This window comes from Pinus tabuliformis, chromosome 6 (assembly GCF_031772625.1).
Source record: "Pinus tabuliformis cultivar Carrire ecotype Pingquan chromosome 6, CPIR1, whole genome shotgun sequence".
In the NCBI taxonomy this organism is placed as follows: Eukaryota; Viridiplantae; Streptophyta; class Pinopsida; order Pinales; family Pinaceae; genus Pinus; species Pinus tabuliformis.
In genome coordinates, this window is record NC_142292.1 from 1,042,644,868 (window position 1) to 1,042,662,766 (window position 17,899).

The window sequence follows — 17,899 nt, forward strand, 5'->3', positions numbered from 1 at the left end:
CGTAGTCTCCCGAAGGTAAGGTCGAATCTCTCGCTTGAGAGATTCGTAGCTAAGTAGCTAGTTGACTCGGTTGAGCAGCTCGAGCAAACAGTCAAGTGATTTCGATATGCAAGAGTGAATGAATGCCCAAGTGAGGAGATCTTCCTCCTTATGACTTCGTGGGCTTCCCTTTTCCTCATGTGGGCCCCTTCCAACAGCCATATGATTTCCCTCCAAGGCAATTCGAATTGCCCAATGCGTTTTCCCACGTGGGGTGCCCCCACCTTCCACTAGCAAATTAATCTGGCCTTCATTTCTTCTAAGTTCCTAAGTCGAAATTGCTTGGGTCCCTTTCTTAACAAAATTTGTACAAAATTGTGGAGAGACAAAACCTGTTACAAATTCATTTGGGAAGGGACATGACATCCAACCCTCCTCCAAGTCACCTCCAAAGTCAAAGTTAACGCTGGTCAGTCTGCTCCAAATCTGGTCAAAATTCTGAAATTCGGACCTGCAATAGAGGGACGGAATTCAGCCTTTTGGTAACCTAAGAAAATTCAGCCTCTTTTCATAGAATTCTGTCCTCCACACGTGCGAGCTGTCAAAGTCAGGATATTCGGTGAACAAGGGAGATTCTTCTTGTCTTCTTGTCTTGGTTCTCTCTCTCCCTAACTTGGCTTCTTCTCCTTCTTCACTAGGTTCAGACATACTTATTGTTGTGTGTGTATAAGCTCCCAAATGAGTCAAACTTGTCCTTTATATGTAGCTGTCCAGGAGGGTCGAGTAGGTGTCTTTGGAGGTCCAGGTCAACTTGTCCAAGGAGGGCCGACTTGGTCATCTTGTGGACTTTTTGACTCAACATAAAATTCAAAATTCTTTTTCTTACAAATGTCCAAATGGGACATGACTCAAATATATTTTCTTTTGACTCATAATAAATTCCTTTTTGACTCTAAGCATGAATAACAAGCTTTGATAAAAATATAATAAATGAATATATAATAAATACATCAATGATAGATTTATATTATGAAGACCGACTCTAGTTACAACTTCAACACCGCCAACCTTAAGCATTGAGCCTTCCTCTGGATACCACTCCTCAAATTCGAATGCATCACTGACCTTAAGCATTGGGCCTTCTTCTAGAAACAACCCCTCCTCAAATTCCCATGGGCCACCAACTTCAAGCATTGAACCATGGGCAAGGTTGATGACCATAATTGTGCATCCTTTCGGACATACATGTTTGAATCCTTGTGAAATTGATATACGTAATGTGCATTATGTCATGGGAGAGGTTTGAAACAAGGTGCCGCCTCATTGATTCTCATTATTTCCTGAGATAATTGCACCCCCACATTTGCATGATGGTCAGCTTCACCATTTTAAGCACTTAGAACCTGAAAAGGGATAGATTCAAAGGTATTGGCTAATTCCAGGGTTCTTTGTATCAACCGATTAAGCCCAATGTTTTGAGGAGTAGATTGATGCCAAAGAAATTGGATGATGATAGAGGAGTCTCCAACCACTGACATTTTCATCACCCCTTCAGACTTAGTTTAAGCATAGTTCTTGATACATTGCTAGCACCTATGCCTTGTTGTTACTGGCAGTGCCCAGTCCCCATGCAAAGTCTATTTCTACTTGTTCTTCAGGATCAAAAAGGACACACCCCACCTGCCACCCCTAAAGATAATTTCCCCTTCTATGGAAATGTTGGAGTTCAGGGTTTGTTATGATTACCCTTTAACAGTAGTATATTTAATCCAGCTTTGCTACATTGTTGCAGATGCACACATTCTTCTTGGTTTTTGTTGCTTATTCATATGCCATTAATATGTTATTTTTCAGTTTTGGAGACAGTTTTTTTAAAGTATTAAGCTGAACCATGTTGTGGTTCAAGAATGATTGCTATAATATCATTGTTATTCATGACTTTTTGGTTCTCATTCTCTGTTTGTTTTTGTGGGATTCGATTCTCATTTTATTTGGCAGATTTATATAATTTTGAAAAAAAGGAGCATTGAAGGTCTGAGTGTGGCATCTTTTGAACTCGAAGTTGTTGGATTTACTATTTCTTTGGCATATTGTCTACACAAAGATCTACCCTTTTCAGCTTATGGAGAACTACTTTTCCTCCTCGTGCAAGGTATAGGGTTTCCTGCAAAGTGAAGATTGGTTTTATGTTTTTTTCTTTTGTATGTTATGAATAATAATACTAGTTCCTGTTATTTGTAATGTAATTGGAAATATTAACCAACTTTATGTAGGTCGCGGAAGGTATATTTTCAAGCATGTGATGTACTTCTCATCCATTGGTGTTTATGTTTGCAGCAATTCTATTAGTAGTCCTCATTTATTATTATTCACCTCGTTCACGAGTTTGGCCTCTGCTCAAATCATCAATGTATCCTTTGACGCAATGCATTTTAAGAATGCCCAAATGCTTTCCCTAAATCTGTGAGCTAAGAAGCATGCCTCAATAATGTTTCTTTTAAATATCCATGCCTTTACGTTACAAAGAAAATATAAATTGTCTAACTGATAATGCCATTTTATCTTGTTTGGTTAACTTATGTTTTAGATATTGTGCCATTGCACCAACAATTCTTGCTGGCCAAATTGACCCAGTTCTGTTTGAAGCATTATATGTGAGTTGTAGCTTTCTTTTCATAGTTGTACATTTTATAATAATGTATTTCATAGACCACAAAGAGTTATATCTTTGAACCGTTGAATTTTTTTAATGCAAAAAATTGGTGAAACAGCATGAATGCTATTGTGGCATAGGTAGGTTTATAGGTTAGTTACATTTAGTATGAAATGATTAAATTTGTCTTGCAATGAACTGTCCATGTGAGAGTACTTTGATACTAACTTTTTGCCAAATTTTGTCCAGGCTTCCCAGCATGGAATATTTTTCTTTGCTAGGATCCCACAAATATGGGAAAACTATCGTGTAAGTCTAGACCCATATTAATTCAGGGGTAAAAGCTAAGAAATATTCAAATTTTCAAGTGTTAGTGATGTGTTTATGATCAAAATATAATTAGTTGCTAATTATATTGATTTGTGAAAATCTTTCTGTTTATGAAGTGAATGCTGTCACTCAAAAAATTGGATCATTTTCTTTCTAATCCATGATACTAGAATTAAAATATTCTATTGGGCCATTGCCAAATGCATACTTAGGGCTACACAAAGTAGCTGTCTGAAAAGAAAGATTATATTAACTGGAGCTAATATTAATTATGTTAAGATATCTTGGGGAACTTTTGGCATCTATGGCCTGAAGAAGTTTATAACTTTATACACCTACGGGCTTACAAACTTCTGAATAATTTAGATATTGCAAATCACTGGTGAATAGTCGTTATTCCATGTTTCAAAATACTGAGGTGCTAATATTAAGAGTAGTTCCTTTCTACCGCAAGACTGCTTTTGTCCACCAAAACTGCCAAGTAACCCATGTTGCTCTTAAAGATTTTGAATGTCAAAGTTGTTTCTATTTTGCTTGTTATTTTTTTCATTGCTACTCATTTCTGCCAACTGCTCCTTTTTTCCATGTACTTAGTTATTTTAAGTTGACAAGGCTTGTGGGTGTGGATACAGGGGCAAGGCTGCGATTTTCTAAATTATTTTAGGTTGTCAAGGTTTGTGGGCATCTATGCAACTGCAATGGTGCCATTTTATAAATTACAAATTTATCTAGTGTAGCGTTTGATATTACTTCAAAAATGTTTTCACCTTGCCAAGAGAGTGCTAGGTCTCCTAGCCCCTTGGTGATGCTTCATGGACATATGGATCAAAGTTGCACGACTCACACTCGGCAAATTCTTGGCTAGCATATCACTTGCTGACTGGGGAAAGACTCGAAAAATAGCAAAACACTAAAAAATATCTCATTTTTTTGCATAAAAGATAAATTAATGACATTTCCAACATATACAAGTTATAAAACCATGGTTTACACAATAATTCATAACTTCATCTCATAAAATATGATCATATAACATAACACAGTTGATATTTGTATTCAAAATTTTAAAAAGCAAACTGAAAAATAATTTATAAACAAAATCACATATTGTAGCAACAGGCAAGTTCTCAATGAGTCATAACATAGTTAGACAACCAAAAATAGACAATGTATCCATGTGCAATATCATGTCTCAAGCATCAGCAGGACGACGCCTAGAATACGCCCTCAAGGAGTCAGCGCCAACATCAGTGGGCTGAAACAACGACTGAGGTAGGTGTGTTTGGAGTTTCCATTTGAGAAAATGGCAAACCAGAGGGATCCTGTGTCTCCTCATCAAGCCAACTCAAATCATCAGTAGGAAACTCCACAACCCATTCAGACTCTAGATCAATGTCATCCAATACAATTGGATCTAAATCCTTTGGACGCATTTGTTTAGTGAGTAGCCGAAGGTTGTAATAGATGTAGACCAACTTTTGCAACCGCTCATGCTCCAACCTGTTATGCTTTTTGCTATGGATGTGCTCAAACATTGACCAATTGCGCTCACATCTTGAAGCACTGCAAGGCTGGCTTAGAACTCTGATTGCAAATTCTTGCAATTTTGGTGCCTCAGTGCCACAATCTATCCACCAATTGGCTGTAAAAAACAACAAAAAAGTTTAGAGTGTTGCAAATTGCAATGCCAAACTTAAAGAATTTATAGAATTTAAAAATTGAATCTTACATGGCATTTTCTTGTCCCTGAGCCGTATGGTTGAGCTAAATCCAAACATGCCAGATGCTTCCTTGTACATGTCTCGTTGCAAACTGATTTTGTCTTGAATTTCTTGGCTTGGGAACATCCTCTCAATGCATATTATGACACCTCTCATCACCTCAGGATCTTTTTGAATATTAGACCCCTCATTATAGAATATGCTTGGATTTAGATATGCTCCCGCTGCATGCAACAGTGAATGTAGTTGCCTATCCCACCTGGAATCAATAATTTCCCATATAGGGAGATATTTAGATGAATCTCCCCTATATGAAGCCTTGATGTAATGTCCCAAACTAAGAAAAACAATGATATGCAAAGCAAACCAAAAAGACAACACCATCAAATTTAAACATTTAGTGCACACCCATAAAAAGTCCAAAAATATCAATCAGCTGAGTCATTTTATTACGATCTGGGAGCAATAGTACAATAAGGTGGAAGAGGTGCACCTGGGCTTGCCTCAATGGCAAGCGTGATCAAGCCCAGGTGATAATATGTCAAGCCCAGATGGCAGAAATAGTTGCTGCAATGATGCTCTGCGTTGCCCTAGTGAAACTATGATGTCTGCTACAAAAAAGTTGCTGGAAACCCCACCTCCTATGCTTAAGAAATTCTACCAAATTAACCCCACGCTCCTCAAACAAAACCCATCAAAACCCAGAAAGGGTTTGGCTTGGTTTTGACCCCAGAAATTCGGCCTCCCAAGAGCCATGTCCTCCTCCAACTGCTGAAAGGTACGGCCTGCGTGTAATTCTTGAAGAAGCCTCCCAAAACACACCAAAATAGCTGAGGTAGTCTTTCCTAAACTTCCCCTTATCTCCCTCGGCAAATACTTGCTCCACAAATTGACCCATGAATTCCCACGTGTGCCTAATAAGAAGCTCCTGCGCTGGCCCTGGGTGCTGTCCATCACACTGCTCTCAAACAACAAGTTCCTACTCCCAAAATCCTCCCAAGTGCTAGTGTGTCCCTCTACCCCCTTCACCAAAATTCTCCCAGCAATTGTTCCCTGGAAGGTCCCTGAAATAGCTACTGGATGTTCCCCAACTACATCATCCAGAAGTACGCACTGGCTGAGTGATAGCTGAGTTCAAGCTTTGAATCTCATGCAATTTCCCGGAATGATAGAAAGGAACCTCACTAGGGTGGCACTCATAGTCCACCGAAGAATGGGTGAGTTCTCTGCTTGGAGAGATTGTTGTTTAATGTTCCTAAACGGGAATGTAAGTGATATGCAAAGCATGCAAACAATCCAACAATCAGAAAAACAAAATATACATTAAGCACCCATGGAAACACTGGAAATAGAGAACTGCTGAGCCATTTTATTACTTTTTCAGGAGCAAATACAATAGTAAAATAGAATGGTGCACCTGGGCTTGTCTCAATGGACAAGCATGACAAAACCCAGGTGAGAAAATGCTGAATTGAAGGCTGCTACAACTGTTGCACCAAACTGAACTGCACTGCCCCAGAAAACTGCTCTGTTTGCTGACTTCGAAGGGCTGGAATCACTGCTTCCTGTGCTTAGAAAATTATGAGATTTCAGCTCCTTGCTCCTTGGCATAAACCCATAAAAACCCACGAAGGAATTGGCCAAATGTTGATCTTAGAATTTTGGCCCAAATTCCCCTTTGTTTCTCTCGCTGTTGGCTAAGTTGGGACATTTTTTTGACCCCTTAGATCTGCCCAGAAAATTCTATCAATTTAGGAGTGTGATCCTTGCCCAGAACTCAAAAAAACCCAGAAAGGGTTTCCCTTGGTTCCAACCTTCAAAAATTGACCCTTCACAGCTTGGCCCTCCTCTAATTTAAAATTCTGTTGCTGTCACTGATCCTGACAATCTCTGCTCTCCCAACTCCAACAATCCTCCTCAAATGGCCCTCCAAGTGATCTCCTACTTCTCTCGGTCAGCTCCAGCTCTACAATTCCTTCCTCTAACTCCCATGTGAGCCTAGTGATGGCTTTCTGCGCAGGCTCAAGTAACTGTAAATTGGACTACTGGGATGCTGGCTCCAAACTCGCAAGAAAGGTTGGCCCTTTGCTGCTCTCCCAATCCTCTAACTCTCCCGGCAAATGCTTGATCACTGATAGCTCCAAACTCCCCTTGCGTATTCTCTAGCTAGCCAGAAATACGCACTCCCTGTTGTGGCTAAATGGTAGTGTTGTAACACACTCCCGGAACTCCTGAAATACTTATGGAACTGCCTCTCTAGGGCAGGCACGGATGGTCCCCCGAAGTAGAGGTTGAATCTCCCGCTTGAGAGATTTGTGGCTAAACAACTGGTTGACTCAGCTAAACAATAGAGTGAACAATCAAGTAATTTTGATTGCAAGGTGTAAGAATGAATCCAAAATGAGAGCTGCTCCCTCCTTATAACTCCTTGGGCCTCCCTAGCCTCATGTGGGCCCCTCCATCCACCTATTCGACTTTCCCTCCAAGCTATTCGAATGGGCCAATTCAAACTCCCATGTGGGTGGCCCCCACATTCCACTAGCAACCAAATAAAGTCGAATTGCCTCCTAAGTCCCTAAGTCGAAAATGATGGGTTCTCTTCCTTAGCCAAAATTGTGCAAAATTGTGTAGCAGCACCCTGTTACAAATGTGTTTGAGAAGGGACATGACACGTTGCTAAACAGCAAGTGACCCAGTTAAGCAGCTCGAGCAACTAAGGTTGAGTTCAATAGGCAAAATATACCAAAATGAGGTTGGGCCTGCTCTATTTATAACTTGTGAGCCTCTTTCCCCATGTGGTCCCCCTCCAACTAGCAATTCGACTTTTCTTCCCTAGCCATTCGAACTACCTTCTAAAGTGGTGCGTATTTCCTCATGTGGGTGGCCCCTGCGCTTTACCAACAAGACATTTCGGCCCCTTTCTCCTTCATAGTCTTATCCCAAAAATCACATGGGTCCCATTGCTTCCAAAATTGTCAAAATTGTAGAATAAATAAACTTGTAGCAAATTAATTTAGGAAGGGACATTACACTTGATGGCCTCTTTGGCCCTGCCCATGCCCTCATAAATGTAGCCCATTGGAGGCTTGTCTCCATCCATGATCCTCAAGACTTTCACAAGGGGCTCGGTTAAGCTAACAATCTCAATGACTTTCTCCCACAAGTCCTCTTTGAAGAGAGACACCTTCACAGCCATGGCATTTGGTTTTGTGCTATCTTTCCAAAATAGCCATTGTTGGCTACAAAACATCTATCTCAAAGCTTGGTACTCATTCAAAAGGCTTTGGAGGGAGAGGAAATTAGTGGCAAATCATGTGACAGCGGGCCGATTGAGCTCACCCTCTGTGAATTCTCTCATAAGACTCAACACCCAAGCATGGTTATAAATGTACTTGGTTATTTGTTTGCACTCTGCAACAACATCTTGCACCCATGGCAACTTCTCGATGTCCTCCAAAATCAGGTCTATGCAATGGGCAACACATGGGCTCCAAAAAATGGTAGGATATTTTTTGGTTAGCATTCTTCCAGTTGCCACATAATTTGCAACATTGTCCTACTTGGACAACATTTTTTACCCCAACTTCCTCCACAACCTCTGACAACATTGAAAAAATCAGATTTGCATCCTTTACATGTGAAGATGCATCAATGGACTTTAGGAACATGGTTCCTTTAGAGCAAGCAACAATAAAGTTGATGATTGTTCTACCCCTTTGATTTGTCCACCCATCTGACATAATTGTGCACCCAATGGTCTTCCATGAGTTTTTAATGCTCTCCAATTGTGCCTTGACACATTCAAACTCCTCATTAAGGTCTTTCTCCCTAAGTGAATTATAAGAAGGTGCTTTGTACCTAGGGCCAACACATGCAATTACATCTACCATGGGCTGAAAGAAAGGCGACTTTGCATAGTTAAATGGGAGGTTATCATGATATCAAAACCTCCTCATTGCCATATCTGCCTCCTTTCTTTTTCATTAAAACTTTCCAAGCTTGGTTGAGATCCTGGACTAATGTAAGGAAGGAAGAAAGGAGAGGTTATATGAGATGCATTTCCTACAACATTTGATGAGCCAGTACCTGTAGGAACATGCTGACCCTGTGTCTGTGTCTGAGATCCACCCATTGTTGCAACTTCATGCTTCATTCTTGCTCTCTTAGCATTCTGTTCCTGAATGACATCCAAATTAGCTTACATTTTGGTTGTGACTTCTAGAAGGCAATGATCACAAATTTCCACATCTTTACATATTATTGTGGCCAGGTGGTATTTGAATCTGTTTATGTCCTCAAACACCACAATGGCACAAAAATTGCATTTAACTCTCACGTTGGAAACTAGGAAATTCATGGGAACCATATTCCTAGGCTTCATCAAGAGGCCTTCTAGATTTGGATTTAGGAGCCATGGAATTTATGGATCAGGATGACAATTTGATTTTGGAAAGAAAAATTATATTGAAAAAATGTAAATTTTTTCAATTGTTGAGGCTTGCAACAGGAAATGTAACACAAAAGAAAGGCCCCACACAGGCTTGTAACGCCACACTGTGGCTGTTACAAGTCCTTGTTTGCCTGCAATAGGCCCTCTTCCTGGGCAAGTGGCTTTTGCGGCCCTGAGACAGGCCCGCGGGGGCCTGTAACAGCCACTCTATGGCTGGCAGAGCCTTGTAATAACTACAGTGTGGTTACAACAACCACGCTATGGTTGTTATAGGCCCCCGTGATCCTATCTTAGGGTTGCAGAAGCTTGCCACAAGATTCTATAGGGGCCTCCATTAACAAAGCTAAAAAAATTTCAAAGTGAAACAAAATACTAAGGGATTGATGATTACTTGAAGGCTTGCTGCCGAATTGTGAAGGTTGGATGTTGGATCCTGAAGGAATGGATGCTAGAGGAAAGCTCGATTCCAAGTGAAGTGAGTGTGAGCAAGTAGAGAAGAGGCTGACTTTAACAAGAAAAAAATGTGGGAAGGAAAAAATCAGTGTTGGGGATAAGGCCGAGTACCAACCAAGTGTCCACGAGTTTGCAAGTGTCCGTGAGTTTCATCGATTTTGGCGAGTGGTGAGTCTGACGGCTGAGTATGCCTGAGTCACTTGTTTCGTAGCAGACTCAACCATACTCAGCCCACTTGGCAAATGTTAAGAAATCTAGGGCATCAAGATTAGGTGATTTCTCTATTAATAAAAACTGCTTGTGAATGCTTTTTACTTCTTAGATTTGGATCTTCTTTTACTTATGTTATTATAGTGTTCTTCTTCATCAAATGCTGACCAATGCATAAACCATAAAGAAACAAGAGACACACAATATAGGCTATCGGCGAGGGCCAAAAGCTCTCCCACTTGAGAGGAAGACCCTAACAAATTCTTCTTCTTATAGAGACTTCAATTGACGAATACCAAGACCAAACCCTTGACCTATTTGCTACTCCAAGACCAAGACATAAAGCTTCCTTGATGGGATCCTTCTTCTTTGGTCAACAATAGTCAAACCTATACTCCTTCCTCCTTCTCGACTATCCTTCAGAATTCGACTTCCTTGACACTGCTTCAGACCTGCAACCCTTTTTGGCCCTAATTCAGAAACCCTAGCACATGAAAATGACCTTCTCTTGTGCCTTGATTTACTTTGCTTTAGTTGGAGGTCTCTTCCTTGGCAACTTGGCTTGTAATGTACCTTGATCTTCTCCTTGTTTTGACCTATGAGTATCACAACAAGAACTCGACTTCTTTTGTAGTGGACAACACTCTTTCCTCGCACGTGTGGAGTAGATTATCCCAAAAACAGTCCCAAACACTTTCGCTCTTCCTTCCTTCCTTTTGCTGGCTATAAGACTCCTTTCTAAGTGTTTCTCGCACTCCTAATTGCAGACTTGCTTGACCAAAAATCTCTTCCTCAAATGAAATCTGAGCTGCCCTATTTATAGTGGTTTGCACATGTAAATAAGCCGACTGGACAGTTTCCTAGGCCGACATGTCATTTGAAGTATCTTTATTATTTCATTTTGTAGCCGACTTGAAGGATATTCTTTTGCTTGGTCTTGGAGGGCCTTCTTACCCTTTTAATTACATACAAAAGTGTGACATGCCCAAGAAGGGTCATTCATACATGACCTTGAATCAATTTCACTTTATGACCAATCCTAAGGGCTTACAATGGGAACCTTACCTAAAAATAAAATTCCTTGCTCATGAAACCCGTGAGACAAGCATTATAATAATAAATTTATTTTTCTTCTTTGCATCAATTACATAAAATGACAATTACACATGTCATTATGAAGATCGAACCTAGTTACATTTCTCAACACTCACTCTTAACTAGGGAGGTATTCATAATGGTACTTGGTCATTCTCAATCTGGAGAATTCATAAGAAGAGTCGGATTGGTAACCCATCTGTTTAACATCATATCAACCAACATTGTCACATAGCAATGCCTTGACTAACAACTCTATCTATCCTCAAGATTTGAGCTCAATGATGGCAAGACCAATGATGTATAGACGCCCTCATTATTCTCTCTCTCGGAACATACCCCACCCGGGGTCTCAGGGTGTGTTCCACCAAGACTATTCTTATCTTGGATTCCCAGTCCTCAAAGAATATCAGTCCTCTACGACTACTCTTATCTTGGATGCCCTAACTCATCCTCAAAGAGTATCGGATGCCAAATGTTTATCCAATCCTCCATTCTGTCTTCCCAAGTGAAGACAAGAATGATGTGTCTATCTCTCCTTCTTAATTAGGGAGGACATACCTATTCCAATGAAGGAATGTACTTATTCCTAAGGAAGGAATGTCTTTCATCAAAATTACTTTATTCAAAATTACCGTTGTGATGGTCTTTCATCATGCCATCTCCTAGTTTGCATCAACATCTTGCATTGCCACATCTCCCAAAGATATATACTGTCAAGGGTCTCTTTCTTTTTCAGATTTCATCAGAGTCCTCATATCTTTCATGGAGATATCCTAGTCAAATCTCTTAGTCCTTGGATGTTGATTGCCTTCTTCATGGTTGCACATTCCATGATCTCTTTCCTTCTTTCTTCACACATTTTCTTCCCAAGAACTTTTAATCAGAGTTCCTCCAATCATGGTCAACCACCTCATATTTCATATGAGGACATATTATGTTGATTTCATCTAGACAATGTGTGACTCATGCTTTCTTGCATCCTTTCAAAGGAGGAGATCCTTTCTTTTGATCACGCTCTCTAGATATAGCATTTATTCATGTTTTCCTGCAACCATATGACATGACTCTACAATATCAAATGTAAGCATACATACCGCATTTTCCTTTATGTCATCCAAAATTCCTTTAGCAACTTCCTTGATTGAAAGAACTTCAATCCCTTGATCTGCTTCACTTCTTTTGTCATCATACCATCATCCCATGAATTCCACAATTTTGGAATTTTTTATGAAACCCTTGCTTCCTTTTTATTGGTGAACCTTTCGACGAAGATTCCAATAGAGGATCTTGAGTATCCTCATCCAACAGATGTTTCCTTATGAATGATGAGCCTTGTACTAGATGAAATTTACTTTCTTTTCCCATAAATATCACCTATGTTACTAATGATGTTTCCAAGAGCTATATCCTTCCATGGGTGACTACCATGGACTTCAATTTCAACCATCTTTCATGCTTCTTTATGATGATGTCACGAGCTCTTGTTTTCAATGCTTCTATGATGCCATGATGCATCCCATAATTTTTCTTAGTGAACTATGATAGCCATATCTTACAACACAAGACTTAAGAATAGGAACTTGAAAATAACTTAGGTGAAGAATACTATCTCAGTCATATTTGAGATCTCTTACTTCCTCTTTCGTGGACTTTTTCTTTTCGGCTTCCTTTACTTCCTCGGTGATATGGGCTTCTTCTCTTCCTCTTCTGTTATTGTCCTTCTTGGTCTTATGACAATCTCTTTTGTAATGCCCATAATCTTGACATCCATAACATTGAATCTTAGCCATGTTCCCTTTTTTTCTTCTGAGAACCAGACTTTCCAAATTTTCCCTTTCTTCTTGTCATTGTAAGCATAAGATTTGATTTTGTTTACCAGATCCTACATCAGATTTTGCCTTTAGCCTAGATTCTTCAATCTTGCATAGTGACCATAGATCCTAGAATGAAGTAGCTTCTTTCTTCCCATAAATACTTGAAGTAAAATTACCGCACTCCTCTGGTAGTGCATTTAGTACAATTGTAGTCATTTCTCTATCAGACATGACTTTTCCCATATCTTGAAGTTGATCCCTGATTTCAAATATCCTCATAAAGTATGAGGCTATTCCTTCTTCTTTCAACATCTTTAGCTTGTAGAGTTCTTGCCTTAATGAGATGACTTCTCCAATAGTGCTTACAGAATACAACTCTACCAGTTTGTCATTTATTTCTTTTGAAGTTTTGAGTCTTGATACATATGGAATGAGGGGATCCTTAATGGATTCTATGAGAATCCTTTGAGCCCTAACTTCCCCTTTCATATACTTTGCAAGTGATTGGGCATCTTCCTTTGCTAGTTGGTGATAGATCCTTTGACATGTTCAATAACCTCATTTTCAATGAGATTCAGATCTGTCCTTTTCTTCCATGCAAGATAGTTTGAAGCCCTAACCAATTTGTTGCTTTCCTTGCAAAAAGACATTTTGACAGATTCAGATGTGGACATAAATATACTTACTTGATAAGATGCTCCTTCTTGTTGCTTCCTTGATGTTGATGACGATATAGAGGATAGAAAACTTCTCCTTGATGAAGATAGTTTTCTTCAAGAATGATCCTTGATCCCACAAAGAGGGAGATCTCTTTGGATCCTTTGATGGCGATGTCTATGTTGATGAAGATCAATGATGACTTCTTGATATGTCTTTAATGGTAAGGACCTTGCTTCAACAAGACGGAGATCACCTTAGAATCTTGATGACAACGTTCTTGGTCTTGCTTTCTTAGAAAGGAACTTGATGTATAATTCAGGTCTTAAAGGTCTCTTGAGATGACTTGAGGATTCCAAGACTTCTTTATAGTGTAGACTTCTTCTTGATAATCTTGACTTCTAGATTCGCTTTGATGCCTTCCTTGAGATTAGAACATTGAGTGTCCCTTGATAAGATGCCCTTACTTGACTTTGTTACCTTAGCTCTGATACCATGTTGAGAAATCTAGGGCATCAAGATTAAGTGATTTCTCTATTAATAATAACTGCTTGTGAATGCTTTTTACTTCTTAGATTAGGATCTTCTTTTACTTATGTTATTATAGTGTTCTTCTTCATCAAACAGTTACCAATGCATAAACCATAAAGAGACAAGAGACACACAATATAGGTTATCAGCTAGGGCCAAAACCTCTCCCACTTGAGAGGAAAACCCGAACAAATTCTTCTTCTTATAGAGACTTCAATTGACGAATACTAAGACCAAGACCCTTGACCTATTTGCCACTCCAAGACCAAGACACAAAGCTTCCTTGATGAGATCCTTCTTCTTTAGTCAACAGTAGTCAAACCTCTGCTCCTTCCTCCTTCTCAGCTATCCTTCAGAATTCGGCTTGCTTGACACTGCTTCAAACCTGCGACCCTTTTTAGCCCTAATTCAGAAACCCTAGCACATGCAAATGACCATCTCTTGTGCCTTGATTTCCTTCGCTTTAGTTTGAGGTCTCTTCCTTGGAAACTTGGCTTGTAATGTACCTTAATCTTTTGTAATGTCCCCTTTTTTATTTTCCTCCATAGTACAACTAGGGTGGATTTCCAGGCCAGGTGATGGCCAGTTCAGTGGAGCAAGTTTATGCCATCAGGGATTCCGATGGAGTTTTGAGGAGTTTTTATGGGATTTGATGCCATTTGTTTGGCATATTCCATCATTCGCACAATTTGCCTTTTGTTTCGTCGCATTCCGACAACTTTAAAAAATTAGCGTTATTATTGGACATAATTAATTATGCTCGAGGTGGCAGTCTAGGGAGATTAATTGATGGAACACCTCAGTGTAATAGCTCGTTGGAACCAGAACGAGAAGATCTACAAGATGAGATGCTGAGAAGAGACTTCGAGTGGCCAAAGAGAGTATGGTGGGTGTTTTGCCATTTTCCTTAGTTAAAAAAATGGCTTTAATTATTCATTTAATTAAGGAAAAATATTTAATTGGAGAAAATAGGCCAAAAGTGACTTAAGTGAAATAAAATAAAATTAAAAGGTCACTTAAGATAAAGTCAATGGTGGAGCTTCTAGAATAATAATAAAATAATAAAATAAGATGCTTCTAGAGGCTTGGAGATCTATCCATCAGATCTATAAAAGGGGAGGAGGAGATCATTTGGGGATATTTTGGATTTGTGTTTTCTTCTTGTGGAGAGGTTTGAGAACTCGATTCTCTACTTCAGCAGTAGCCCCAGGACGAAAACCCTAGAGTGATTCAGTGAGATTGGGCGAGCAACCATCTCCCCTTGGTGGATTCATTCAGAATTCACAGGTGTAGTGATTGATTTCCTATTTCAGTTTGGAGGTCGACATCAACATTATTACTTATCTTGGATGGTCGTTTCCAACTATTGTAGTGGCATATATATTTCTATATAATAAAGCAAAATTTTGTTGCTGCATTTCTCATTGTTTCTCATGTTGTGATATTTAATGAGGTTTTTGTACAATTTATGGGTTTATTGTTTTTCCAGTGTCTTGGTTTTACATGGCAATCTTAAAAGCAAAAGAGGGATGAGAGGCAGAGCAACGCGACTGTAATTTGAAAATCAACGTTGTCAGTGCTTTTATCAGAGCAGAAAACACGCTAGGCGAGAAAAATAAGGAAAAAAATAAAAAATCTTTAGGATCAGAGCAGGCTAAACATTCTCAGGCAATAACCAATGACTGCAAATAGCTACAGTGATGCACACAAGCTAAGAAATCGACTGTTGGTCAAACTCATCAGAGAATTTGATTGAAGGAATGGATGGAAAGGGTTATAGCTTCCCCAGTGGAGTCGCCATTTTGTTGTCTAGGTAAATCCTCTCCGCGGACAGAGACAATCCCTTTAGCCCAATGAGTGGGACTAGCAACCTACGTGACAATCTACAAAACACTTTCCTAAATTACAATCGAAATGGGAGAAGAGGAAGATGGCCTACCTCATTCTGATGCTATAACGCACTTCTTTGTCAAAGATATCGAATTGCTCCCTCCTCAGGCTCAACTCTATTGCTCACAACGTTTGAATACCTGCACAAGAGATCAAGACGCAACAAAGCATACAAGTACAACAAGCATAATCGAAAGTAATCCACTTAACAGATTAAGGAGCATTAAGATACATGGTGCATTAACACAAACATTTATGGAAAGTGAACCAACAGTTGTATATATTAATGAAATAAAGGAGGAAGCATATAACCAAGCCTTGATATCAATAAGATCTCCTTGAGTGAATGTCCAAGTCCAAGCTCAAGCTCTCCAAGCACTCCTTCTCCAAGCCAAATGAGTAGCATGTAGGCACTATCTTAGCATAAGGGTGCAAATAATCAGAGACCAACCATTTGGGAATGGGAGAGGATGAATATATAGGCAGGGAAAGGGAGTTAGGATCTCTCCAAAGATAGGAGAAGGCCTTCATCTCAAGGAGGCAGCTCATAGGGATAAGATCAAAGGGCAATATTGGGAGAATTCAACCACGTCCACACCGAACAACCTCCAACTCGTCGTTCTGGAAGCCTCTAGATCATGAAGCTTCTTGTCCTCTTTGAGAAAACTTGTCTTTTAGGGATCAATGCGAGTATACAAGTAAAAAGCGCGCTAGCAATGCGAGGCTAGTATAGTGCAACTTGTCATCAACACTAGTTGCTAGTGTCATAGTTGCGCTGGTCCTGAAATTAGGGTTTTAGAGCTTACTTCTTCAGGGAAGGCTCAAGGCATGTTTCCATCAGTGTTTCAAGGAGGATCTGAACTGCATATCAGGATGGGTACACTGCATGATTGCCAAGTTTCAGGCACTTCGGGGTATGACACAGGGAAGTGCAGGAGGCATGAAAAAATATTATGTAACAGATGCCCTCTAAAGCATGAAGGCAGAACAGGGAGTGATTGCTGAGATGCTTTATGAGCTTTTGCAAGGACGAGAACAAACACTGTCAAGAGACCTGCAATTCAGGGATGCATATACATATACATATCTAATATCAAAACATGAATCCATAGTATGGATACAACCATCTGGATAGAAAGGACTATGTGAAGATCCACGGCATAGGCACAACCATCCGAATGAAAAGGTTCATTTGAAAACCGAAGATCCAAGGTATGGACGCAGCCACTCGATATAGAAGGATCATTATCATTTAATAAAGTCCCACTGTATGGTCACAACCATCCGTATAGAAGAAACATGTGTACAATCATGAACAATACATAACTCCACGTAGCCTGAGTCATATTAGACAAAACTCAAGGTCTTGCGCTCCATCCCTAACCTGATCAAAGTACGAATTCTAACATGCGAATGAATGTGTCAAAGTTGAACATGCTAGAAAACCACCTGATTACCGACCAATGATGTGGACCATTAACAGGCACGAGAGGAACCACCAATAATGACAATGGCTCTCAAGGTACAACAGTACAATCTGTGAATGTGAAAATGAAGCTGAAGTCGAACACTCGTGGAATCATCTGATCGAAGGCCAATGATGAAAACCTGTCGTTGGATGCGAAGAACTTGCCATTAAGGCATGCAAGCTCTAAGGTACTGAAAGGGAGTCTCTAAGTCACCTTCCTAGATAATGAGCTGAAGTCGATAGGAAGTGACTCGTCGAAGGAGGGCCATAATGATTCCCCCATCATTGACACGAAACAAGGAATAAAGTGGAATAAATGAGTATGATCCAAGACTGTAGCAAAAGGTCAGACAATGTATAGGTAATAAACTGCAGATAGGACTTCTCTTGAACATATCGGCGACACGACTCCGGAGTGTGGCAACATTTGACTCAACATAAGACCAAGGGTCATGATGACGAAATGGAATAGTCAGATGAGAGGAAAAATGGATCACCCAAACCCAGAAAGACAAGTGACTGAGCAAGGATATCCCAAACCCGACACAAGAAACAGATGAGTGTCATGTTCAAGAGCGACATGCTGCCTATACAAAAGATGTTTCACTTTCATTTTTCCCCACTATTTCTAGCGAGTACCCCAAT

The 17,899-nt window shown here is 39.8% G+C and overlaps 1 protein-coding gene across 4 annotated transcripts in view; it reads left to right on the forward strand.

Annotated features, from left to right (window-relative positions):
- LOC149262553 (Mannose-P-dolichol utilization defect 1 protein) overlaps positions 1-17,899 on the forward strand; it is a 269,403-nt gene that overhangs the window by 40,902 nt on the left and 210,602 nt on the right. For all 4 annotated transcript variants that reach the window (XM_089424895.1, XM_089424900.1, XM_089424903.1 and 1 more), the window contains exons 2-5: positions 1,978-2,131; positions 2,317-2,389; positions 2,567-2,633; positions 2,882-2,941. In XM_089424895.1, coding sequence (XP_089281021.1) covers positions 1,978-2,131; positions 2,317-2,389; positions 2,567-2,633; positions 2,882-2,941 — 354 coding nt within the window. The remainder of the gene's footprint in view (positions 1-1,977; positions 2,132-2,316; positions 2,390-2,566; positions 2,634-2,881; positions 2,942-17,899) is intronic.